Genomic DNA, 26473 nt, shown 5'->3' with positions numbered 1-26473 from the left:
TTTTCTTGGTTTCCGACGGAAAATGCTGCTTTACCGGGGAGCTCTCCCAGCTCCTGGCTGTCTCGGCTCGAGTCGTTCTGGGGCGAGCTCCGTAGGGCTGCGGCCCGCCGTCCGGCAGCCCCCGTGCACGATTCCGCTTTATTTGTAGGATTTTGGCAGCGGGGGGGCCGCCTGCGTGCGCCCCTTTGTCCCGCCTGCCCTCAGCCGCTGCCATTTCCCTGCCCACGCGCGCTCCCGCCCCGCGTGGGCTCCCCCCTCCCTCCCTCGTGCGTGCGGGTGCCCGCGGGCCGTGTCCTCGCCTGACCTCGAGAGCCCCTCGCGGAGCCACGCGGCCGCGCGGGTGGGCGCCGCTCCCCGCCCCCCCCCCCCCCCCCCCGTGACCTCCCCCCCCGACTCCGGCTCCGCGTCCCCCTCGCGGCTCCGGGCCGCGTCTTGCGGGCGGCCGCCGCGGCCCCGGCACAGGAGCCCCTTTGTTCGGGCAGCGCCGGGGGGGGGCGCTGCGGGGCGGCCGCCGCCTCCCCATTGGCTGGGCCGGGCGCGCGCGGCGGGAGCGGTGGGGAAAGGAGACGGGGGGGTGCGCGCGCGCGCGCGGGGCCGCGCTCGCTCCCGCGCCGCCGGCCGGAGGGGAGGGCGGCGCTGCGGCAGGAAGCAAGATGGCCGCCGGGGGGGCGCCGCTGTGAGGAATGCGGGGCGGCGGCGGCCAGGCCGGCTCCAGGGGGCGGCGGGGCCTCTCCCCTCGGCCCGCGGCGGGGCCGCGTCGAGCCGCCGGCGGCCCTCCGGGGTGCCGCGGGGCGGGCGTGCGGGGTACTGGCGAGATGGTGCACTTCGGGAGGCAGAGCGGAGCCGGCTGCCTTTGTGACCGCAACTTACTGTGCGATTTGGTGTTTTTTTAGGTGCTAACTGAAAACAAAAGGCCTCAGAGGAGGAAGCAAAGAGTTTTTAAGGTAACCGACGATCGCTTTAATGTTTCTCCCCTAGGTTTAAGCAGCCTTTCCTTGTCACGCCGACCAGGAGGCCAAAGGGTTAACCCTGGGAAGCAGCGCTTTCCAGCTCTTCAGCAGATTAGCTAATTTTGAAGCCCAGAACATTTTCTTTTTACTCCCTCTCTCCTCTCTCCCCCCTCCGCTTTCCAGCATGTTGTATACATAGCTGAGTCTTTCTGCAGGACGCTGCAGACTACAAAGTTTGCTTCCCATTGTATCCAACGTTCACTTTAATTTTCTCTTTTTCTATTTCACCTCCTTCCAAAGATAGCCATTGAACACGGGCTGGGTTTTTCAATATCCAGCTTTTACAGCATGTGAAATTGAATGTGAGAAGTCATTGTTCTAATATAAACCAAATTAATGAAACTGGAAATTTCATACCTCAATTGCAGTAGTTTTGATTTCCTTTTTCTTTAAACTTTAGAACACCTCAAGTGAAACTGAAAATTCTGTAAGCTTAGAAAAACCTTCAGTTTCACGTGGTAACGTTTCATCAAGATTTTTAAGATGGCTATCTTTTACAATAACAAGACTTGTTTTTCCAACTATATTGTTTCATATTTTATCCAATGTACAGTTTTACTACATTTATGGCCATTTTTTTAATTTTAAAAAGTAACAGGTAGCAAATTCATGTTGCCTTTTTCAGTTCATCTTTAGAGTATTTTGAATAGAAGTAAGTTCTGAATCCTGTTCTTTCAAACTAAAATGCTGAAGGATGGATGGTGCAGCTGTAGAAAGAAGATAAAGAAAGTGAGAAAAATGTTATGTTGTTAAACTTATTTGTAGAACTGTTCTCTTTATATGGAGTGCAGCTAAATGTGATTTTAACATAGTTTAGCATTGTTTCAGTACATAAAAATTTCAGAAGTTATGGGACGCGGTAGATGTGATAAGTGCTGAATGTCTGTAGCGTCATTTCGTTTGAAATCATCCCAGTTCCTTAGCACCTTTGTCTTTGTTACATATTGCAGAAACTTACTGAAAGAAGTTGTAATTTTGTAAGACATGGTGAAGTTAAAAGTTAAGTAAGGAGCAAATAAGTTACTTGACTTGCAAATGTCTGACCTCAAGTGTGTGTCTTCATAGGGGTGTAGTTGTGCAAACCACCTCCTTGCATGCTTAGCTATGTAATGCTAAGCAATAGTGCTTATAAAATGCTAACAAGTACTCCTCTTCTTCCATTAAATAGATTGATCTACTAAATTAGCGTGTTTCATTAAGGCGTGGATATGCTTTTAATTGCCCATTTTAGTTGCTGCCACTTTTGTAGCATAAGGCAAGGTGCAGTTAAAACTTGAGCGTTTGTTCATCGTACACTTTGTGTGGTTACATAGAGGGCGTGCAAAATAAGGACGTTTTGTAAAAGGGTCACTCAGTTTTGTGATGTGTAATTGGTATGACATCTGTTCTGTCAAATATGAGAAATCTTTCTTGTCATAGGTAGCCGTGTTGTATCAGATGTCTGCATACGGGGGGGGTTCATAGAGGGTCTTCAGATTTTTCTCCTTAGTTGGTTTTACCACTGTTTCTGATTTGATGGCAGGGCAGGTTGCTATGTAATATGATGCTGTCATTCCTCTCCTTTCCAAAAAGCCTTCCACACAGTTTTTTCTTGGCTCTTAAATGGAAAAAGGCTTGTCTGTTTTTGTGTGTGTGCATGGTATCATGTTAGTCATTGGGCTTGTGTTTATTTCTGCTTTGACTTTTCCTTTGCTGAATTGATTCTGTGGTGTTTCCCCTTTGGTTTTAGGGACAGTTCTTTCAGTTTGCTAGTATTTTGTCTTTGTTTCATGGTGCTGAATTGCATTTGATGAGTTTGCTCACTTGTGTGCACCAAGTAAAGCATGGTACCCCTGAAGGCATCTCATGGAAGTAGTTGCCTTGGGGTTGGTGAGGTTTAGCTTTGTTTTTAGGGAGGCAGGTCGGTCAATTTAAATTAGGTTGCATCTCTGTCAGCTGCAGTAAACTTCCAAAAAGCTACATAATTTATAGTCTTCTTCACAAGGGCATTTTAGAAATATGACACTCTGCTATATGACTCTCTAACCTGGCTTATTGGTGGGACTGTCTCGCCAAGTGGTATTGTATCTATTGGGTTACAACCTCAGCCTTTGTTTTAATGATCAATAGTGGTTGAGGGATGCTAACCAGTGACACGTGCAAAATTTTTAACAGGATTTAATAATTTTTCATTGTATTTTGCTTCTAAGAGGATTGTAAACTTTCTTAAAGGCTGTTTTATAGTACTCTGCTCCAGTGATACGCTGAGTTAGTATTTCTCCAGTCATGCTAAGTCTTTATACATGTACATTGATTTATTCAGAGGGTTGGTGATCTTCCTGATTATACTTCTTAGGACCAAGGTCTTCTGTATTGGGTGAAAACACACAATATTTTCCTGCTGAAATCAGGTTGGACAGATAGAAACATTATGAACAAAAGTGACCCATTCTGTTACATTGTACCTCTCGTTTCATATTTTTTCATTTTCTGTGTTTGTGTTTTACTGCTCCTTTCTCATTATTTTAAGAGTCATTTAGGAAATTCCACTGTGCCATAACTACTGTGTTTGGTTCTCCATATTTATTTTCAAAGAACATCTGAAATATTCATCTCTTCTAATGAGCAAATGTTCCTTGAACAGTTGGTGTGAGTTCGTAGAAATAGATACTAAAGAAGGAATACTCCTGGTTTGGTTTTTTTTTTGAGATTATCGTTCATGTTTTCCCCACTTAAGCAGGAAAATCTAGATAGAAGGGATTCATACTGAAAAATTAATTTCGCTGCATTTCAAAGGACATGTTATAAGCTCTGCTTCACTTAGTTATTAGCATTCTCCTTTTAGCCACTTAGCAGTGTTCTCACTCAATCTGGGCAGTGCAGTGCACCTCTCCCCCTTAAAGGTGAGGAAACATTTGCAGCCACACACAAGTTTATAACCACAGCTCAGAAGAGCGGGACAGCTGAACTTGGCATCATACTGTCAGGGAGATCACACTGAGCAGTGACACCAGTAAGGAAACCTCCCACAAGGCAGGGTGCAGCTGTTGAAGAAGTGCACTCCATGGTCTTCCTGCTAGGTTCTGTGGAGCCAAGGCCGCTGTTTGGATGGCTGCAGATGTTTGCTGCATTCATGGAGTTGGGTTTTTTACATAAAAATTTTTTAAAAAAGAGCGACCGAGGAGAGAGATTCCCAATAATATATGCGGTGCTAAGTGAGCATTATAACTGCATGCACATTCTTTGTTCTCTGACCGATTCTGTTCGCATGTTTACGCACAAACACTGTCACGGTGATCCGTGCACCAGAAAAGTCTGAAAGATGTCTGCTAAGCTCTACAATCAGTTTGGTTTAATCCAAGCCAGAAGCCAGAGATGACTCAGTATCTAGAACTTGATTTATTGCTAAACATTGTGTTGGGAACTAGTGGGAGTCTCATTTCCATCAAAGCTACAAATACAGACTTGAGCACTCTCTTAATATTTCTCTACCGTGTGTAGAAAGCATGGTGTTTCTTAACAAAAACAGTGTTTAGAAATAAAGTCAGTATGGCAGATCTGCTGTTGTTATTCCTTTTCAAAATGCGGTTTGCTTTGCTGCTAAAATTAAAAATGCACTCTTTTAACCTCATGTGTGTTAACAAGAGTTAACAGAAGCAACTGGAAATGTGCAGGATAGTGCTTCAAGTGAGCATTAATTTAACTGATTTTTAAACATCTATTATAACTTAGAGTATATGGGTTTTGGTGCAAAATGTCTGCCAGAATATGTAGCTGGAAGTAATTCAACTTTGTTATTTTTCTTCATTTTTAAAAGAAGATATCAACAAGTCAATGGATGGAATTGCAGTGCTGTGCAATTTTACAGAGGAAGAAGGCAGAATGGTGTAATAGGAATTGGAAAGGACACTGTCCAGAAAGCACTGGTCTTGAGCTTTGTGTTTTTTAAAGGGACATTTTCACCTTGGAACATACTCATTTAGAAAATACCAATTAAAATTGTTTTGAGTACTGGTTGGAAGTGTGTGCCTACTTCTGTGCCTTTTGCTCCTCTGTTCGATAGGGAGAGTTTACTTCTGGCATAGGAGTGGCTTACACAAATTATCCAACTTTTATTTTTAAAACTAAAATAACAAAGGAGTAACTTTGCAGTTAACTTAATTCAAAATTAAAAGCATTTACTTCAAAAATGTTCCTTTTTATTGAGGACCTTTTTGAAACTGAGTGTGTGTCCAAATTGGATTATCTTTTTTCTCTTGTCAGGCTCGTGCACCTCACTTGAAGTGAGCAGGCATGATAATAGCTGTAATTCCGTACCGTACCTCCCTCTGTGCAGCCTTTCCAGCACTTCCACATGAGTAACTGTGTTTCCTTTGTACGCTGCCATTAAATTTCACCTGTATGTAGATGGGTTTTTTGAATGGAGTCTTAACAAAGAAGGCCTTTGTAAATTGGAGATTTCACTCCAGTAAGTTTATCACTCTTAACTTTATTCAGTGTGTTTTGGAGGGAGTTGAAGCCTGTCCCTTGTGGACTTTTTCCTGTGGTGCTGATGGTGCTCAGTAGGGCGTGGAGGCATTGCTCTTCCCTTGCTCCTGTAGAGCTCCCCTGCTGTAGTGCCCCTTCCTCTCCCACCCGCCTCCTTATGAGGACCCCTGCGCTACTTGCCCAGCAGAACCAGCATCCTCCTCTTTGCACCCACAACCCAACCGAACCTGCAGAATGTCAGGGAAGAAAGGGACGTTTCTGAGAAAAGGGCAAGGAGGGAGGACCAGGGCTTTGTTATAACTCACGTGCTGCTGTGGTGGAGCAGTTGTGAGGATTGTGCTGCTCCTCTTCTTGCTCAGGGAGTGCTGGAGACAGAGGCAGGATGAAGCAGGGCCATGCTCAATCATCCTAGCAGTTATGGTGTTTTTTGTGGGGGTGGAGTTGCACATGCTTTGAATATCTAATACTGTAGATATTGCTTGTCACTATGTGTTTTAGTGCAGTGCTGGGCATTCCACTGTGTTGAATTCAGAGGAGAGAAGAGCTCCTTGAAAAGGTAGCAAATGTCTGTGATCAAAAACCTTATAAAATAATCAGTGAAGTAACATAGTTTGTGGGAAGGAAGGAAAACACGTCCATGTATTAATAAAGATCAAATGCACAGGTTTGTTCTTAAGTTTAGATATTTCTAATGAAGTTTTAGCATTACAAAACAAACACGTTCATATTCTAGGTATGTTTTCTTGATACTATTTGTATTTACTACTGAATTAAGAGCTTTACTGAACACTTGTACTTGCCGTGTGTAATGTAGGCACTGAAATATTTGAGATAGTTTTGCAGACTGCAATAATCAGTTGTCAGTGTTTGCTATCTGATGCTCATACATTTGTAGATAATAATAGTATCTAGAAAATGCTGTGAAAATGGGTTCTACTTGTTTAGAATCCTATACCATATTGCTAAGCAAGTTTGTTTATTGCTTTCAGTAACTGTTGTGGGAGGAAACCCAGTGAGAAGTCCTCAGCACACTTGAGTGGGACCAGATTTTCACTTGTGTGCTTCATCTCTCTGATGTTATGCTAAGTTTTTATATATGGCAATACAAATGCAAAAAAAAAAAATCTTGCAGACACCACTGCAGCAGGCTTTTCCATGGGCATTAGTATAAGAGCCTTGCCTTTGTAGGGACCAAAGGCTTTAATTCCTACTACAATAAATTTGCAAATTAGATCTTATAATTACAAGGTTAGAAAGAATCCATGCATTCCAACAATGTTGTTTTTTTTTTAATATCAAGTATATGAAACTTAACCAATATCAAGAAAAAAAACAGAATTGCATAAATGACCTAGCAGCCACCACTTTTCATTAACGTCTGTAAAATTATTGTATAGAACATGTTTGGCTGTCATCTTGTTGTCCTAACAGCTTTAACATTAAACCTTTAATACGGATTTTCCAAGTCTGACTTAAAATTGATTGGTTTGTGCCTTGACACTCAGTTGGGAATTCCTTTGCCAGTGTTTTGTTGGTGTTGTCCATGTTGTATTATTTAATTGGTGCTTTTCAGTAAAATTTGGCTCTGTTTCAGTTTTGTAAAGTAAGCTTTTATTGAACTTGTGAATAAGAGGAAAAGTTTCCAAGTATTTAAAAACGTAGAGCATCTATTTTTGTAGCAGCTGATCTCTGCCTGAATTCTGTAACTCAAACACCATTGTTGTTGCAGTGCTGTTCCAGAGCGTTGCTGTTATTGCAGTATGTGAGTGAGCCTGGTACTCCTCTAAGGAGAACGTGGAAGTTGTGTGTGTAAATTCTGTTGTTAGCTTTATTTAAATTTGTGAGCATGCTAGCTGGTATAAGAGAAACATTGTTTGCCACTTCCAGCTTTTTTCCTCATGGGAATAAACAAGGCATAGATGCAGACTCCTGAATAGTGGCTTGTAGTTGGGTGGCCTGGCTGATCAGCATGACTATTTCTAGTTCTTCTATCTGAATTGCCTTTAGCTGGTCCTCTGACTTACCTGTCAGTGGCTTTTCCATTGGTAACGAGTGTTAGATATTCTTTCTAGTCTTGTGGCCTCTCATCAGCTTTAACACCAGGCTGGAATACTCCTACAATACAGATGTTTGAATTTGAAAACAACTCAGTGCATGACTTGTTGCTCTATTTGGGACCTGTGGCTGAATTTGAGAGTGAGGGACAGCAGCAGGGCTGTGTAGCGTTGTTAACTTACTGGTTGTGTGTCTTTCTCAGATCTGGTCTGAGAACTGCTGTACCAGTAGGTAGCAAGTTGTGAATACAATTGGTTGTGCAACAGGTGGTTAGGCACTTAAACCGAGCCCTAAATAAGGAGCTGAATGTGTTCCTGGTTAGGTTACAGGAACTGGAACATTACCTTACGCAGCTGTTCAGATCCTTAGTGAAAGATCTGAACTGAGTGAAAATCATGAACTTGTGTTAGTTTGGTTTGCTTATGGCAAAGCCGGGCAAAGTCTTTGTGATCATTTGCTCTGATCTGAGCAACCTTTCTGAGAGCTCGTACGACTGAATAAATTTATTTGGGTTAAAGCATCATGTTTTAAAAATACCTCAATGAACTTGAATTTGAGAATTCCCATGGATGAAAAGGACAATGAAACGCCTAACAAGGTGCCTAAAAGATTCTTTCCTCTCTCTGTCCCTCTGCAAAAATGTGCACCATAATTGCAGCCCAGACTTCTCTGTCCTTCACTTAAAGTCATTGAGTCTTGTTATACATTTGTCTGCTAGAACAAGGAGCCTTCTGTTGTTGGCTTTCTTTTCCACATAGACTTAGCAATAGTTCGTGGCCTTTCAATTTTCTTTTTCTTTGGTAAATTGTAGAAAGTGGACTCGAGGCTTTCACTTCAAGATACTTCAATCCTTTGTCGTTCACATGGTCCTCCAAGCCCCGTCCAGCATATAAATGTCTTGCTTGAATTGGGGATGCCAGGATCGGACACTCTGTTCCAGTAGCAGGTGTAAAAGTGCCAAACACTGGGTATAAAATAATCTGTCTTCCTAATTACACTGTTGTTTATGCACTGGAGATCCTCACTAGCCGTTCTGGCCATGAAGTTGCAACAGAAGTTTCTATAGTTACTGTGCAGTTGGTTGTTGACCATCGTCATGGCCTTCCTAAGGTCGTTGCTTTCTAAGCTAAAACCTGCATTTTGTAAGTACAGTCTGATGTCTTCGTTGTTAGATACACAGCTTCACCGGTATCTGTAGTGAAAGGTTTGCTTGCAGCCACCTTGCCGGTCAATTTAGGAAACATCATGTCTGATTTTTTCATTTTTTGCTATTTTTCTACCAGTATTAAATTCACTTTTCTTACAGGTCATTGCTAAGAATGTTACACATGGCTGTGATCTGTTCCCTAAAGACCCCATTATGAGCACTCTGTGATGATTCCCCATTTACAGTTACGGGCCAGGCAGGACTTTGTTAATGTTACGGTGATGGCTTCATAAATGAGTAGACCACAGGAGACATTAGCTAGGATGGATAAATTCAAAGACTGAGTTTCTTTCATCTCTCCATTTGAGTTAAAGCACATTAGGGGAAGGTTATATTAGGGAATACATGTTGCTGATGATCATATCATTTTTCTTCTGTGGGTTAATTGAGTGCTATATTTTCCAGAGCTGTCTCTTTGAGTGTACCATTTCAATGTTGAAGATAAATGATTGAATAAATCAAAACATCAGTAAAACAAACAAGTCAAGCAAGACACTAGTTTATATTGGTTTCTGTAGCAGAAAAGGTACTGTTACAGTTTTTCTTTCTTTCTGTAACACATCCACTTTGGGGTACCTGTGTTAGGGGAATGGGATCCTGGGGTGCATTAAAAGGAGTGTGTGGCCAGCAGGTCAAGGGAGGTGATCTTCTCCCTCTACTGTGCCCTGGTCAGGTCTCACCTGGAGTACTGTGTCCAGTTCTGGGCTCCCCGGTACAAAAAAACAAGGGTCTACTGGAAAGAGTCCAGCAGAGGGCCACAAAGATGGTATGGGGCCTGGAGCATGTGCCTGTGAGGAAAGGCTGAGGGACCTGTGTCTGTTAAGCCTTTAGAAAAGAAGACTGGGGGGGAGGGATCTTGTCAATGTTTATAAATACCTGAAGTGTGGGCGACAAAGGGATATGGCCAACCTCTTTTAGATCAAGTTTGTTTGTCTCTCTTTTTTTTTTTTTTTTTTTTTTTTTTTTTTTTTTTTTTTTAACTTCTCCCCAAACCATTTTTCTGGAAGGAAATTCCTCTCAAGGCACTTGAGCTCTGAGCTTAGCAGCTCTGTGCCAACCTGGGGGGCACGCGGGGCTGTAGCAGGGTCTGGCCTGATCCACAGCACTGCCGTGGAGAAGAGGTGCAGAGTGCAGGTGCTCCTTGCTCACCCGTCCTTTTGCCATGTTGAACATTGTGACCCTGGAAGAACTGCTGTTCAGGTCATCCTGGCTTTGGCACAAGCGAGCAGGTGCAGCTGGTTTTTAATCTCTTGGGATCTTGAGAGCCACTTTATCAGTTGTTTATCTGGGCATCATCTGTTGTTACTGGTTCATGGCAATAATTGCTTCTGGTTGTGTCCTTTGGTACAAAATGGGTTGTTACCACCTATAGAGGCACGAAACGAAATACAAACCTGTGCTCTGGTCGCCATTGTACAGGAAATGTGGAAAAGTCTTCAGGGTCACCTTGGCATTGTATTTTGATTGTGAATTGGTGAAACCTTTGCGTTACTTTGGAGGCATCTCGTGTTGAAGAAAGAAAACTCAATATTACACACAGCCTTTTGACTTTTGTGGGAATGATTCACTGTGATTGGCTTTTCATGTGTGCTTGGAAGCATTGCCTCATGGAGTGAATTTTGTGTGTGTGTATAATTAAAAAATACAAAAAAGATAGGATGTCTGGTTTGAGTTTAAGCAATTTAGTAATGGCTACATCAGACCATACTCCTATGGCTCCTCGTGTAATAGTACTAACTATTGTCGGGTCTAAGCTTGAGATTTGTTAGTGTTTTATGTCCCCAGCTAGAGCTGTGCTCCCCTTAATGAAGAAGAGAGGAAATTACTTTTATTGATCCAGTTTATTCTACCACTTTTCATTACACTTGTGTAAAAGCTTTAGAAATCAATCAGATTGGTCTTTCGTGCTCAGCTTCCATGAATTTTAAGACTGTTGCTTGGAAGCGTGGTATCCTTGCCTGTAGTTTGGAGTGCTTTGATTCAGACCTGGAAGATAGATTGCTCCTAGGTCGTTCTGCTGCAAAGGCTTTGCTGAGCTATTGCTTTTGGTCTGTCAGGCTTAGATGGAGAAGAATCAAACGAGCTCTGCCCCTGCTACTATGTCTGTGCTTCTTTTTATTCTGGGAAACAATAGCTTTACCTATTAAACGGAAAAGGCCACTGAAAAGTCTGGTAAAAGGAGGAAAAAGGTATATATTTTTTTTTTTTTTAGGATCCATTGCAGTACAGTAACAAAAGAGAAAAGGCAATGTATTACTCAAAAAGAAGATAATTTGATTTTTTTTTTTTTTTTTAGAAGAAAGATTTTAGGATAACTTCTATTCTTTGTATGGAAAAATAAAATATGAAACAAATAGTGCAAGTGATATGATTCATCTGGTTCTTATTTTTTTCCTCATTGCATGTAGGCAGCTTCCAGTAATGTTAGTGGAAATTATGATGTATGGGTGTGGGGAAGGAATTCGCAGGTGGCTTTGTGCTGTTTCACACGTCCCTGAATTAGAGATAATGAGGAAACAAGCGGTAGAACCAAAAACTTGAGCAAGGTCGAGATAAAGTAAATTGGCTACAGTGTTAAAGATGAGCTTTGGGCTCAATTGCTGGCTGGCTCAAGGCGTGTGTCTGAGGGTCTCTAACCAATTGTAAGACAGATTCGGGCGCGTGGACAGCGCGTGGGGCTACGGGGAAAGTATATGTAGTGGTGAAAAAGGGCAATAAAGGTCTCCTGTTCAAGAGCCATCAGGAGTCTGTGTCTTGCATCCCTTTATATGGGGAATAATTTTATTAATAATTCCACTTTGCTGCTGAGATCACTGGGGTTTTATGTAAACACAACACTGCACCTATGTTCTTCTAAGGGGGAATGTACTGGGTATTTTCGAGCACAGTGATGCTTTTTGGTCAGATAAAAGTACTTCAGTGAGAAGCAGCATATTTGAGAGAGAAATATGATGGTGTTTTTGTGCTTTGAGCATTGTCAGTGGACTCTGTCAGATCCTCTCATCTCTGATGATCATGATTGAACCTTCCTCTTTCCCTCTGCCTCTCATTGCTCTCAAATTTCCAGACTTAGAGTTAATTTATTTCTTTTTTTTTTTTTACGTAGAGAGTGACACCCTTTATAAATGAAGGGAATACAAAACAGTGACACCCTCTATAAATGAAGGGAATACAAAAATGTGTGGTTGTGTTGAAAACCTACAAATGCTGGGAGACGATTTTAATCCATTTGTTTCTATCTCCTCAACTTTCTAATCACTGAATTAAATAGCTTCTAATAGCAATTTTACGTAGTCAAGACGTTTGGACTGATAGAGATCCTAAGTATACTTCTGTTGAAGAAAACCCAGCCATTTCATATCCTAGTTCCTTCTGAAGTTCAACTGAGACGAAGAAAGCTAGATAATTGAAATACAGCTTTTGTACAGGCATAGAACTGTGGGTTTTTACTCTTTGGTGGTGGAGCCTTACGATATTTTCTGGTACAGTTGCAGAGGCCTGTTTAAAGCCTTTACCCCTGCTAACAATAGACTTGGTTATCCACTTTTGTGTTATTCACTTTCGTGGAACCCTTAGAAATTACTTCGTGATCCCCCCAGGTCTTTGGGTCATTGATGGAAAACCTCCAGGATCCAGAGGAGTTGAGGTTCACTGCCTTAGTCAGTACCTGTGTGTAATAAAAAAAAAACAAAAAAACAAAACAAAACAAAAACAAAAAAAAAACACCACAAAACATTAAAAATGGTATCTTTATTTCTTAATGAGATTTCTATAGGTTTGGCTTTCATATGTAGGTTCTGGATATATTTTTACATAGCATTTCCATGAGAGTTTGATGCCTCAGGTTTATTTAAGGCATGCTATGAATTCCCTGTTAGATTTTTCATCAATTAAGAGTCAGTTTTAAGGTGAATACTGGGTTCTAGATGGAGTTAGGACCACATGCCTCTTTTTGCCTGGGGGTGGCTGGCAATATTGCCTTGATGGTTATGATTAATCATAGATCTATTTTCCATTTTTACTTCATTTCTCAGAGAACTCCATACATTTTGGCTGTGGCTACTAAAACACGTTAGATTTAACTAAATATTTTAATTTGGGTGCTATTTTCAGCAAACTGCTAAGATTTTCTGTGTATGGTTAATATATGGTTAATTAACCAGATGCATCGTTTCTGTCTAATCTGAAAAGCAGTTCTGTTTTTTGTGCTAAGTAGGGCTTAAAGCTACAGAATATTTAAATAAGTCTTAGATACTACAATAAGATTAAGTACCAGTACTGTCCATTGTGACTTCAAATTTAATTTTTAAAAGAAAATGTAATATAAATAGAAATAAAATTTAATTAAGGTAATAAAACTTGGATTTCACTCTTTATTGCTGTCTCTGCCTGAGTTCTTGCCTTAATTTTTTTTTTTAACTGCGTTAACTCCTTACCTCATAGCCATAATACTGTTTTAAATGAAGCCTATATAAGTATCCTCTGCAGGACATGGGATTCTGACATTGATACATTCTTCATCTTCACAGATATCATGTGGCTGCAACAAACTAAATATTAAGAGTTCAGTGCAAGAGTGCTAGTGATAGCTCAATTACAAGAGCGACTGTTCAGAAACCTGAAAGTTACCATCTAAACATACAAGCCAACCAAATGTTTACATGGTAACTTTCATATGAGCTGACGGAGTAGTTGGCTTGTTAGCCTTTTTACTTCAGTTTTTGTTGTTTCTGAAGGAGTTGGTGCAGCTAACCTGAAAACCAGCCATTCTTACACGCGTCCAACCAGGTGGTGCATCAGTTTAGTGGTGTAGCTGTGAAAGCATAATTATAAAGAGCATAATTACAAACTTTCTGAGGCACAAACCATTAGATTTCAGTCCTGCTTTGAATTCAAAGGAGACTTTCATCTGCTTATGCAAATTCAGTTTAAAAAAAAAAAAAAGGAATCCTTAGATTTGAGTCTAAATAGTGAAGTCCTTTATGTGTTAATTCATTTCTTTAGTTTGCCAATACTACCAAATGCACATGCTTTGTTCCTGCCAGCCTGATCTGGCGGGAAGTGTCCCTGCCTATGGCACGGGGATTAAAACTGGATTATCTTTAAGGTCCCTTCCATCCCGAGCTGTTCTGTGATTCTCTGTATACCTCCCAATTTGAGGTAAGGCAATACTTGCTGTAAATATGAATAAGGTTTTTAGGCTGCAGATTTTCTTTAAGACTTTTTTTTCCCCCCAACATCTGTGCCTGAGTTTAATTAAGATATTCCTCATATCTGTCAAAGTAGGGTTTAATTGTTGTAAATCTTATGCTTATTTTTAATGTTTTCGAGCAGCTGTTACAACAAATTTTTTATTATTATTTCATAGGCAAATTTAGAAAACAAACCAGTAAATGGCCGCAGACCAGAACTCATGGAATGCAGTATATGTGGTCATGGTGAAAAATACAGGGTGAAAACGAACCAAACACAACCCTTTGAAAATGTACAGTCTAAGGAGAAAGAAAGAATGACAGGCTTAGAAGCAGAGAAGTGGGCACATAACGAGAAGCCATCCTTTGGTGTCCATGTCAACGGAGATATCCACGGAACTGTGACAGGCCATGAACACTTGAAAAATGCTGAAGGAAGTGAAAGAGCAGTCTCTCCCAGTCAGTTAGCTGAGCCAAAAAAATCATTTGCACAGACCATCAAAAATGGCATAAAAACTTTACATTATTCACCACCAGAAGCAGTTGCTTCACTGAAAAAAGCATCTGTAGAGGAAAGGACAGATGTGACGAGCAACTCCCATGCCCCATGGACCAAGGCTACTAATCTGAATAACATAGTAAACACTCTGGCGACGGGTGTTAGCTGTGTTCACCCAGACAAACACGGGAACCTTTTCATGAAAGAGGAAAACTGCGCTTGCAGTGTCCTCCAGAATTCTGACAAATCGGTGTTGCCCACTGGTTCCATTTTGGATCTGCGAGAAAGCTCGTGCTGTCCTCTGCTGCTTGAAGAGGGAGCACATGTACAGAAGGATGGCTTTAAAGTACCTAATGCAGAGACACAGCATGAGAACTCTTCACTCCAGCCAACTTTCTTGTCCCTGATTAAAAACAGAAATTTAACTGTAGAGCAGGTTGTAGCTATTGAAGCTTTAACACAGTTATCTGAAGCCCCTTTGGAAACAACTTCACCACCTAAAACTCAAAGTACTGAACATACAGAAGAAACAACTTCCAACTTGCTCCACAGTTATAAAAGGGATATTTCATCCTCCTTCACATCTTCTACATTAAAAGAAATCAAAGACACTTACTTGCAGAATGAACAACAGCTCTTGGCTCACTGTGCTCACTCACAGAAGCAGCTCCCTAATAAGGCTGTGTTATACAATGGCCAAAGTTCAATTTCTGAGTCGCGCGATAAACCCGTCAATCTGGCTAGTGAGATGTATAAATTACAGTTATCCTCAAGAGATACCAAAACTTTATCTGATTTAACATGTAATGCAAAATCATTTTCAGGACACGCTACCAAGAACTACGATCCAGTCACCCTTGTGCGGTATTGCAACGCTTCACATAACGTCCAACATGCAGGTAACAACTTGGATGCTCTTGGCCAGTTAGACCAAAAGCCAGCCTGTAACGATTTGAGCTTGGAAACGAGTTCTTTGATTAAAGAAGGAGGAATTCACAGCCAGGATGAAGAGGATGTAGCTACACAACTAACTCAACTCGCAGCATTAATTGAATCAAACCGGACAAATCCAGAGCAGAAGAATGACATAAAGGCGTCGCTACTTAACCTAATATCACATGAGAGGCAGCCAAAACATAACCAAGATCTGTTGCAGAGAAAGGAGTCTGTATTTTTTAGGCATAATTATAGTTCCTTACTGTTAAAGCAAAAACAATCATCAAATAAAAAAGGCAATGCTGTACCATGGAAACCAAGACACAAAAAAAAGCCTCAAGAAGCACGCTATCAGCAAATTAATCAAAACCAGCTAGAGTTGCTGTCATGCCAACATAGTGAGTTACAGGACATGTGGATATCATCAAAACTGCACAAGCTTGGTCAAACCGTGCCACAGGACTCCAGAATAGCTCCATCTGAAAAAAAATCTCCAAGAACCAAAGTACATAAAGCACTGAATCAAAATACTTTAGCATCACAGGAAAAACCTCGGTTATTTCTCCCACAAACACAGATAAAATTCCATAGGTGCTTACCTGAGGTACCCCAGGAGAAAAAAAAAGACAGGTTGTTTGGCTCTGAAGTGATGAATGAGCAAATCAAAACTGCAGGCTCCGGTGACCCACTAGGCGTCGATCCACTGAAAGATGATGTTGCATGTAACCAGTATGGTCATCTGCCCTCCCGTAATCTTCTGGCTGTTTCACAGCTGAAAACAGCATCCGTGTTGAACAGACCAAGTGAAAACATACAGATGTTTACAGAAAAATGCAATTCTCAGGTACAGCAAGCAGTGAATGTCAGTCAGGCACATCCTTTGCCTCAGACCTTTAATCAGTCTAACCTGAGAGCTAATGAAATGCGCAGCGAAGACATAGCCTATGTTCCGCAGGGTGCTGCCGAACAAGGGGATGCAAAGGCGCAGGTGCTGCCTGGTCCCTGCAGTGGGGCTCCGGTGCCAGGTGCTGCGGAAGCTCTCAGGACGATGGAGTGTGCAGGTGAAATTACTGTTCTGACGTCAACGAGTTTGGGTGCTGACCACCCTCCGAGCACAGGGGACTCAGGGTGTTCTCCAGTAAAAAACACACTCAGCAGCTTTCTTGAATCACCTATGAAGTTTCTTGATACTCCTACGAAAAATCTAATAGATACGCCTACAAAAAAAGGACAATCTGAATTGCCAACTTGTGACTGTGTTGGTAAGTCCTTTGGCTAACTTCTGCCAGTACCTTTCGGATGGGTGTGTTTGTGTTGCTTCCTTTAATGTGAGGAAGTGTACTTGCCATTGAGCTGTTGAAAAAGGATCAGCATTTTGCCATTAGGGAATCAGAGAAAATTATTTTTTCCCTTTCTGTAACTTTAGCCTGGTGTTCCTCAGGCCTGCAAAGCCCAGCAAAATTTGGTATTTTTGGCCTTGCAACTGGCCAGTTTAAATTCTGCAGGGTTTAAATTCAAGTTGAGGGAAAGGAATTGTTTCACTTGTTTTGTCATTGCTGCCTTGAATGCCATGTAAATTTATCTGAGAATATCAGATCATGATTATTATGGTCTAGAACTAGTTTCTGTTTGAGATGAGGTGGGCAAAAGATTCCCAATACTTTTTCATTGTTGCCTGAATGCTGTTAGATAAGCAGCAGGGCGTAGTTGTGGGCAGTCTTGTTGCTGTCACTGATGCTCCTGAGGAGAGTTTGCCTTGAGGTGTCCTGTCAAAGGCTTCTGATGTGTCTCATCTCAAAGATGAGAGGTGAGCTGGAGCTGAGGTGATAAAGCCAGATATGTAGTAGTTGGCACTGTGGTGTGGGGTGTTGGATCAAACTCGGTCCTGAGAACTTTCCAAATACGGCTTGACTGATGGTGTTGGACATGCTGTGTTTCAGGCTATCAAAGCACCAGATGGGGAGGGGAAAAAAATCACCTCAGAGACTTAAGGTTGTACACAGACAGACTTTTTTCATCTTTGCTTAAATGTTCTGAATCAACAAACTGCTGGTGAAGTGACCTGGATTATGTGTTCTGATCTGTAGTATATGACTCAGTTGATACTTTTTGGTCTCACTTCTCCGTTGTCTAATATGAATTAATAATGTTTTCCTACTCACAAAGGCGTTGGGAAACTTAGTCAATGCGTGCCAGGTACTGCAATGGAAAACTGCTGAAGAATGCAAAATATAATTATGATTTCTCTGTAGTATCAAGAAAAAAAAATGTACTAGAAGGTTAATAGGAGAAAGCAAGTATAAAATAATTTCTCTGAGGAGAAAAATATGTCATGCTACTTATTCATTGCATTTCAGGGGCAGATTTTATGTATTTAATTTGGAAGATGTTTCTGTAAACCATTTCTAAGCTTACTTATAGCAGTGTAAATAAAATTTGGATGTGCAAACTTAATTTTCTCAACCTGCTTACAGAGCAAATTATTGAGAAAGATGAAGGCCCGTATTACACCCACCTCGGGACAGGACCAAGTGTTGCTGCTGTGAGAGAAATAATGGAGAACAGGTAAGGAAATGTACAAAATGTACAAAACCCAATATTTTTGACTATTTAAACAGGAAACAAGAGCAACTAGGAGAAATCAGGTGCTACGTTTTGCTTTGTTTTTCTAAAATTTTGCTCTACTCATTTGTAAAGCCTTTTCCTGTTCATCGGTGTATGAGGTAAGCTCTCACATTCCAGTTCCAAATTCGTGTGTCTTTTCTGAGCTCCTGCAGTTTTAGGGTTCAGTTACACCAGGAGTGGTATGCTCTTAGGTGCTGTTGAACTCAGTAGGGATGACAAAGATTACCAGCTGGCAGGATTACGCTTCCTGGTGTCATGCATACAAACAACCTGCTGCAAGTTGGACAGAAAGGTCACTAGGATTTGCATGCAGATAACATTTTCTTTCCAAGTAATGTTTGGCAGAAGCTTACTCCTTTATGAGATACTTCAAAATGACTTTTGCAAGTAGGGTGTTGAATTTAAAAGTATTTTTTGACATCTTAAATATTTTGGTTTTCTTCTATTCTCAGTAAAGCAAGGAAAAAATAAAGTTGTTGTTCTTGTAGAAAGTGTTTACTGTTTTAAAGTGGTCTACAGAGGCTTTAGTTTTTTACTCATGAACTTTCTCAATGCAGGTATGGAGCAAAAGGAAGCGCTGTAAGAATAGAGGTAGTGGTTTATACAGGAAAGGAAGGAAAAAGCTCTCAGGGGTGTCCGATTGCCAAGTGGGTAAGTTTTTATGTTACAGCAGTAAGATTGTTTTGTGTGGCTTTTAAATATCAAATGATGTGTATAGTCTTTGAGCTTAAATATAATCTGGTCTTTAATGAAGGTCTGTTTGTCCATTTATCTACAAATCTGCCTGAATGATGAAGCTAAGGAAAACGCTTCTTAAGCTGTGATGCTGTTTGCTGTGCTGTGGTTTGCATGAGTTAGAAAGAGAAGTGCTTAATAGAGCTGGCAGAGATGACCAAATCAAGGGTAAGAAATTCTTGACAGTGTCTGGAAGCTGGAGTGTCTAGTAAAGTAAGCTATTGGGAAGCTTGAAAGAAAAGAAGGGGTGATTGCTTGGGAGAGTTGGAAAACAATACAGTATTTTTTTTTTAAACTCTTCTTAATTTTATGAACATCTGAAGAAAAGAGCATGTGCTGGATAAGGAAATTCAGTTTCATATACGATGGAGTTTGTTCCTCTCTTTGAGGCGCTGAACTCCCTATTTGGAAATGTAAATGTTACGGTGATAGTGTCACCAAAGTCTTGTCTCACATTGCTTCATAGGAGCCAGGAAATGAGGTAACAGACAAGCTCCAGGAAAGAGCTTGGAAACGATTGTCCTTAATCTTTGCTGAAACCACCAAGGGAGGTAAAAAGTAGACTGGAAATCTTGTAAACTAAGTTTTGGAAATAAAAAGAATTTGTTTGTTAAAATACATTTTTTTATTGTCGCTGTATTTAGGAGTTTCAGACTTAACTGAAAACCTGATGAAGTTAACTGTACAGTTGGTAGACTAGCATTGGTAATTACATGACAAAAATGATGATAGTACATAATGTACGTGAATGGTACTGCATGTATATTTATTGCTTACATGTTTGGAACAGTCCGAATGTGGTTTTCATACTCAGCACATAAGCTATTATTCAGAAAGGACTCCCATATGTGCGCGTTGCTTCAGATAATACATAATAACAAATAAGCATCCAAGAAATAGAGATGGTCAAACGAATTTCAGAAACAGCTGACCCAAAAAGAACGGAATTATTTTTCTTAGCATTTCAGCTAAACAAAAACCTTCCATTGTAACACAGCTAAAAATCTTATCTTAGAAAAAGTTGTGAGCCTTTGAAAGGAAGAAGAGATTTAAAGCTAACTCTTAAAATTGATTTTTCTGTTGCCAGTATCAACATGCTGCCTTTTATATAAAACAGAAATGATAGGTTTTATTGTGTGTCTGCGTGGCCATAGGTGTCCAACATGTGTATACAATATGATAGCCAGGGAGCACTCAGCTGCATATAGAAAAGGCTCCGTAAAGGTACAGTGGACCTGCTGTTCAATTAGACTGTCACATTGCTATATGTAAAGTGTTTACAAGAGTAAGCTTTAATGTTAATTTAACTAAATTCCAAACTTGTTTTGTGCAATGGTGACTTTCTGTGTGTAAGCTCAGACAAAAAGAGGGTGAATGCTTTTCCAAGTCTGCTGTTACTGTGTGACTGCTTAATACAAGAGAGGGAAGGAAATCACCGAAGTCGTCTTCTTTATACAGGATGCTTCATCTTGTATAAAATTTGCCTTTTTTTTGGTTGGTATTCTTAATGTGTGAGTTAACTTCTCATTGACAATACTAATTTTAATCCTTAGAACAGAGCATATTTGGCTTTTGTCTCTGACCAAAGAAGCGTAATTGTGAAATTTGTTTGAAAGCATATGGAAAAAGTTTGCTGTGCTCTCTGATAATTGCAGTCACAAGGTTCTGTCAGCTGCACAGAGACTTTCACTTATTCATGTACACTGTATGTTGGGACAGACTCATTCCTGCTTTGCAGATGGACAAGCTATTGCCCTTAGGGCTCTTGAGAGACTTGCTGGCAAGAGCACCACGATGGAGCTCTGCTGAAGCAAATGTGAGGAGAAAAAAACTGAATGTATCTATTGATAATATTTAGCTATTTTCCCCAATTAATTTCCCTATTTCCACGAGTTAAATTTGTCCTTTACCAGTTCCTTGATACATTTTAGGATCAAAGGAGGCTTTGTAAAATACTTGGGTCCATACAGTCTTCTGTTAATGACTGTTTCATAATACTGATGTCCTCCAGAATTGTTTTTACTTAAGTTGCTCCAAACATGTGCATATTGTTTTAAACACTTACTGAGAAAGGCTCCTTTTCCCTAAACAAGCTGACCTTTTCTTCCTTATTTTTTAGGGTGCTATAAACTTGGAAAATCTGTGTAGGTGTTAATTGCATGATTAGAAAATAACTCAACCATTCCGTGATGCATGCTGGAGTACACGTACTCTTCTTTCCTTTTTTGTTTGGATTACTTTGGCATTTTTGTTTTGTCCAAGTTCTTCATGTTTCTGTGTAACAAGTTAAAGAAGAGAAAAAAAGAAAAGCTTTGCAGTACTTGAATTGCCAGTATGCCTTCCTGGGTTAGCCCATTCATATAATCATGTTACAGCGCATCCCCCATAAGCAGCCAGTGATCAGTGATTCATATCAGTCCTATTGTTTCATCAGTGCTTTGTTTGATGTGGTCTCTTTTTTTCTGTTCTCAGTATGTCTGATGGGAAATAAAGATTACCTCACATCATTTAAGTGAAATGGTTTATAAACCTGTTATCTGTAAGTAGCCTCACTCCTGGCATAATCCTGCTGCGCTGAAATCAAAGATGATGTCGCTGACCTCAGAGGGCAGCTTCAGGTCTTAACGTTTCTGGATTACACCGATTTCCTTTGGGTTCCTTCTCCTGGTTTCTGTGGATGTTGGCTTGGATCAGCTAAGCTATCATTGCTGTCTGTCTTCATTCAGAGATGCAATGTGATTTCTAAGGCTCCAGCTCTGAATAAAGACAGGAGATAAGAACTGATAAGAACAGCCAGGTTGGGGCAGAGGTCCTTCTTGCTGATATCCTGTCTCCAGCGCTGCCTGATAGCAGAAAGGTGTAAGAGCAGGGCAGTGGGGCCCCAGAAGACTCACTCACTTTCCAGTAATTCCTAGCTCTGAGGTTCCCTAAGCTGGAGGCAGTGTCTTTGTGCTCAGTTGTCTTCCATAAAAATGTTGCCTTTATTCCTCCGTTTCCTTCCTCTTCTTTTACGCTTGGTATTAAACTGGTAAGCAAAATGTTTTCAGTCATGTGCTCTATTTCCAGTAATTCCTAGCAGTTGCTTTTCCTTTTTAACTCCATTGCAGAGCAGTGATTTGGCATTTTCTTAGAGCTTTCTATCATTATGCCAGATTCTTATTTCTGCATGGTAATGGCCAACCTGCAGTCAGTCCCTCTCTGTCTCAAAAAGGAATAGTTTTATCCACGTGCATTAAGTATGCACACTACGGTGAATTTTATCTGCCACTTTTACTGCCCACTCAGCAGTACGAACTCCTCCTTCATTTGTTTGCAGATTGTGCTTGTCTTCGCTCCTCTGAATTACTTGCTGTCATCCACAACTGTTGTCATCCTTTTATTTACCCTTGACAAACATGCTGGAGAGCACAGGCTTGAACACAGTTCTACAGAGCTCCCATCAGAGACATACCAGCCTTTGTCTTCTCACCAGTTATTCCTGGGTGGTCTTTCGCTTTATCCCAAGACACATTGGTGTTTGTTTTTTTAAGGGACCTTACTGAGTGGCTTAGAAGGACCTGCAGTGTGACCGAGCTGTGACTTCTCTTCACAAACACTTGACTTCACCCTGTGCATCACGGTTATCTGTGTGATCACTACTTCTGTCCTTCGGAGCTACAAATGTGCCCTGCACAGATACTGGGCCAACGTTATTAAATTGCCAGATTTCTCCTAGGCCCATTTTACAAGCTGCCGTACTCTTAGTTATCTTCATGCCTTCTGGTACTGGTGTATTATAAACCAGAACAGTGCCTATCAGATGTAACAGTTCGGTTGTTCATCCTTGAGTTTCGGGGGTGGATGTTACCTGATCGTGGCAAATTGTTACTGCCTTTGGGGAGGAGAGTGAGTGATGTTTTTCAGTGGTTCCTGTTGTCCTATAACCACTTTTTGGGGGGCTTTACCTTGATAAGGTACACAGCTGAGGGTTTTTCTCCAAAGAAGTGTTCTGAAGTGGGAATCTTCCCAAATGCCTTTTTGTGAACACAGAAGAAGCGGTTTTTGCATCTCTGGCCTTATTTTCTCTAAGCGCTTTGTAATTTTTCCCCTGGATGATCTGTGGACCCTTCAGATTCTGATATCCTATTGGCAGCCCTAATCATTTGAAAAATTTAGTATTATGGGATTTTTATGCCTTTGTCAAACTCTTTCACTTTTGTTTTGTACTTTCTACCTCTTGGGATTTTATGTTTATAGCTTGACAGAGCTTTATGATCTTTTAGTTTTGGTCATAGATTGGTAGGTTGTATAAATATTAAAAAAAAACAGGAAGCAGATAAAAAAGAAGCACATATAAATACTTATACAATATAAATATATTTAAATGACAGTCTTCTTTTAAAGACCTGGACTTAATATTAGCCACTGAAATTCGTCAAGTTTTCAAAAAGTAATACTTAGATAATTCACTGTTATAACCAAGACTTTATAGATCATTGACCTGATAGGAATTTGTGCCTCAATGCTAAAAACTACAGTTTGTTGAGTGCTGAATGAGTTTTGGTAACAAATATTTCTTCTGCAGATGCAGAGAGGATTATTTTTTCCAGTTTGCTAGCTTTGCTTGAGAAAGTGATGGGAAATAGAAAAAGCAAGAAAAGTGAGAAGTTACTCCAGCTTCTAGGGTATATACATATAAGTTAGTGCTAGAAGAGATGTGTAATTTATTAAAGAAAAGGAGGTGACAAACGAGCATGGCACTGTGCTTTGGGGTAGGTGATCATTACCAACCAACCAGAGGACTGCTGCTCTGGTTGGCAGTCTGGTGAGCAGACTCCCAGATGCTTACGTCCCTGTCCGCTGCTTGGCAGTGGGAGGGGCAGGTCTGGCACAGCACGGCCCAGCTGGCTGCGGAGTGGAGAATGGCAGGGTGGACATAGCCATTGACCACAGCTCTCGGGCTGCTGCCATCCAGCCAGTCTGGATGATGATCTCCATAGAAGTCTAGAAGGAAGTGAATTTTGGCACACAGCGGGGTGGTTGGCTGGGGTTTTAGTCATGTTTTTGGGCACCATTATGTTAGAGCAGGACTTTGTTGCCATCTGTCAACACACATTGAAGTTAGTGCCTCCATACCTATGGTACCCCTTACACGTACTGTTTTAGTGTCTGCAGGAACGCTTATCTGTTAAACATAGAGGAGATTATTTTGGATGAAAAATGTTTGTAATACCCAAAGTCAAGCTGTTCTCTAAGTGGTACAATGTTTTGAGATTCAAAATGATTAGAAATTTTTACATGGCTTCTGAAGGAAACAGAGGTGTTCTCATTTCTTTAATGGGAAACTCAACTATTAGAGTAAATATCAAACAAAAAAGCCACGTTAAGATAAAGAAAATTAAGTATTATGAAAGACTAAACATTTAAGTTGCTGTTATCACCACATCAGAACAAATAGCGATATCTGAACAAACAGGGGGTGTAGGTTCTCGTTTGTCATCCGTATCATATGAAGCACTGTTTACCATTGATGTGATGTAACAGGAGGCGAAGTTTGTGAGACTGCAGAGGGTAAGAGGACACTGGGAGTTGAGACGTGAATTTTGGCCTCATTTCTGCAGCACTGGCTATGTGGTTATAGAAAAACAGCATCTGTATTGCTGTTTACTCATTTCTAAGTGTACAGTACTGCTTCTAGTAGCAATTTGGAAGTGGTGTTGGCTGATAATTCTTGTGAAATACTTCAGTGATATTTCTGTAAAATTAGATAAGTAACTTAATAGCTTTATTGATGGTGACTGTTCTGTTTTAACTTACCTGATGTAGTCTGCTAGTACTATTGAGAAGAGAGAAGTTAGGGAAGTGGAATTGATTTGCATTTTAATATCTCTTAGACATACTGAGAATAAAAGGATGTATCACTTTGCAGTGAGAAAAAAGTCTGATGTCATTTATTGTGCATGTATATATGGGGGGTGAATTTGGAAAACAGGGCAGACTCTCTTCTGCTGCAAACAAGAGAACTTCTCCCGCTTTCTCTGTTATACAGCCTCACCTACTAGAACAGCAGCAGTTTTTAGCAGCGTTGTACTCTGTTTGTGCTGGTGTAGGTTATTATGGAATTGTATCCTAGCAGAAGATTTCGTCGTATGTAGAAGGGACTCCAATAGGTGAACTTCCCCCAGAGGCAAAATCTACAGGTTAGAAAATGTAGAGGCAAGCTGTTCTGAATGAGTTGCCTATTTCAGGAAATTACTGTGAGCACTTAGGCTGCATTCTCACTTTAAAATCATCTGTTGATGCTCTGCAAAGGAGACACAGCTATTTTGCTGAAGAAATTCAGAATGGACTGGACAGTTATTGCAGTGGAACCACATGGTGATGAAATAAGTCTAAAAAGGGCCTTTTTGTTAGTTCTGTTCAGTTTTCATCCAGTAATTTGTTGCATTTAACTCAGAGTTAAAGTTTTTTACTTATTTGCTAGTAGTATCTGGTTTATATCGTACCAAAGTTCACACGACTATTCTGGTTACCCTAAATATGAAAGTAATTTCTCATCCATATGGTAACTCAGCATCTGGTGTGCTGAGCTTCTGCAGTCTGATTCTTAGCAAGTTACATAAGTCATGTACGTGCTAATTTAGATAGACTGGCTTATGTTTAAGGACATCAAGTAATTTTTATTCACAGTGTAATTATTCCTTGTTCTAGAGCTCCTGCCAAGGGTTGAGACAGTTGCTTCAACAATGTAAAAGAAATAATTCAAGTAAGTAGAACTCAAGCACTTGGACAGCTGGAGCAAGTTTTGTTGGTAAACTTTATCTATGCTGTTCATTATATTCAGGAATTATATGAAAAAAGTGGGAAACACTGAGATGACAAGTTGCCAACGAGAGTTGCTCGGGATAACAAAAGAGGGCCAGCTATCATCACCTACAGGAAGAACTTGGTGTCCAGAATGAATGGCCAGTAAAATGTTAGATAAGTCTTGCTGTTGATAAATGTGAAGCAATGCAAATAGCAGAGTAGAGTTTTATATACACGGTGATGGACCCCAGTCTGAGTGTTACTGCACGTAAGACATCAGCTTTGGTGTTCAGTAGTGATGAAAACAGCAAAAGAAGCCAGTGAGAATTGCTGGGAAAGAATAAAGAAAACAAGAAGTATGATTATGCCTCTGTGCGAATGCATGCTGCATGCCAATCTTAAATGCTGTCAGCAGTTATGGTCCCCCAGCTCAGGAAAGCACAGCAAAACAAGGGAAGGCTTCTCCGCCTGGCAGGTGGGAAAGGGAGAAAGCACACTTCTCTTGGTCTTTGTGGCATGGAGAGACGAATAGCTATCTGTTATTATCCAGTCTCATCCTATACCAAACGCACTAGTGTTTGGGGAAGATGAGCTCAACACAAAGAAAAGGGGTTGTTTTTTCCTCCGCATGACCTGGAATTAAGCTTTGCCTATGGATGCTGTGAAGCAACAGTTGATGAGAAGCATCCCTGTGTCCAGGTGCTTCTCTTAGTACTCATTCCTAGGCAACTGCTGGTAGTCACTGCCAGGATTGGGATAAGGCTGCACAGTCAGCTTCTCTGACCTGGTCCTGCTCTTACAGTGTTTAGTTGAAGGCAAAATGAATGCAGTGAAGTAATCCCAAGAAGTCCTCTTATCCCTCTCTCTGTCTCTTTGGTATCCTTGTATGTGAGGGATTGAGAAGCTTCTTATTTGTCCCGTAACGCCTTGTTAAACTGCTGGAGTGAATTGCGCAGTGTAT

General features: G+C 40.8%; 1 protein-coding gene across 4 annotated transcripts in view; it reads left to right on the top strand.

Moving 5' to 3' along the window:
- Positions 1–26473, top strand: part of TET1 (tet methylcytosine dioxygenase 1) — a 65146-nt gene that overhangs the window by 13568 nt on the left and 25105 nt on the right. For 3 of the 4 annotated variants that reach the window (XM_035549268.2, XM_035549437.2, XM_050711842.1), the window contains exons 3-6: positions 894–944; positions 14108–16628; positions 17841–17931; positions 18549–18642. In XM_035549268.2, coding sequence (XP_035405161.1) covers positions 894–944; positions 14108–16628; positions 17841–17931; positions 18549–18642 — 2757 coding nt within the window. The remainder of the gene's footprint in view (positions 1–893; positions 945–14107; positions 16629–17840; positions 17932–18548; positions 18643–26473) is intronic. The other variant, XM_035549352.2, reaches the window with a different exon arrangement.

This window comes from Cygnus atratus, chromosome 7, assembly GCF_013377495.2.
Source record: "Cygnus atratus isolate AKBS03 ecotype Queensland, Australia chromosome 7, CAtr_DNAZoo_HiC_assembly, whole genome shotgun sequence".
Classification (NCBI taxonomy): domain Eukaryota; kingdom Metazoa; phylum Chordata; class Aves; order Anseriformes; family Anatidae; genus Cygnus; species Cygnus atratus.
This window is presented reverse-complemented; position numbering and strand designations above follow the sequence as displayed.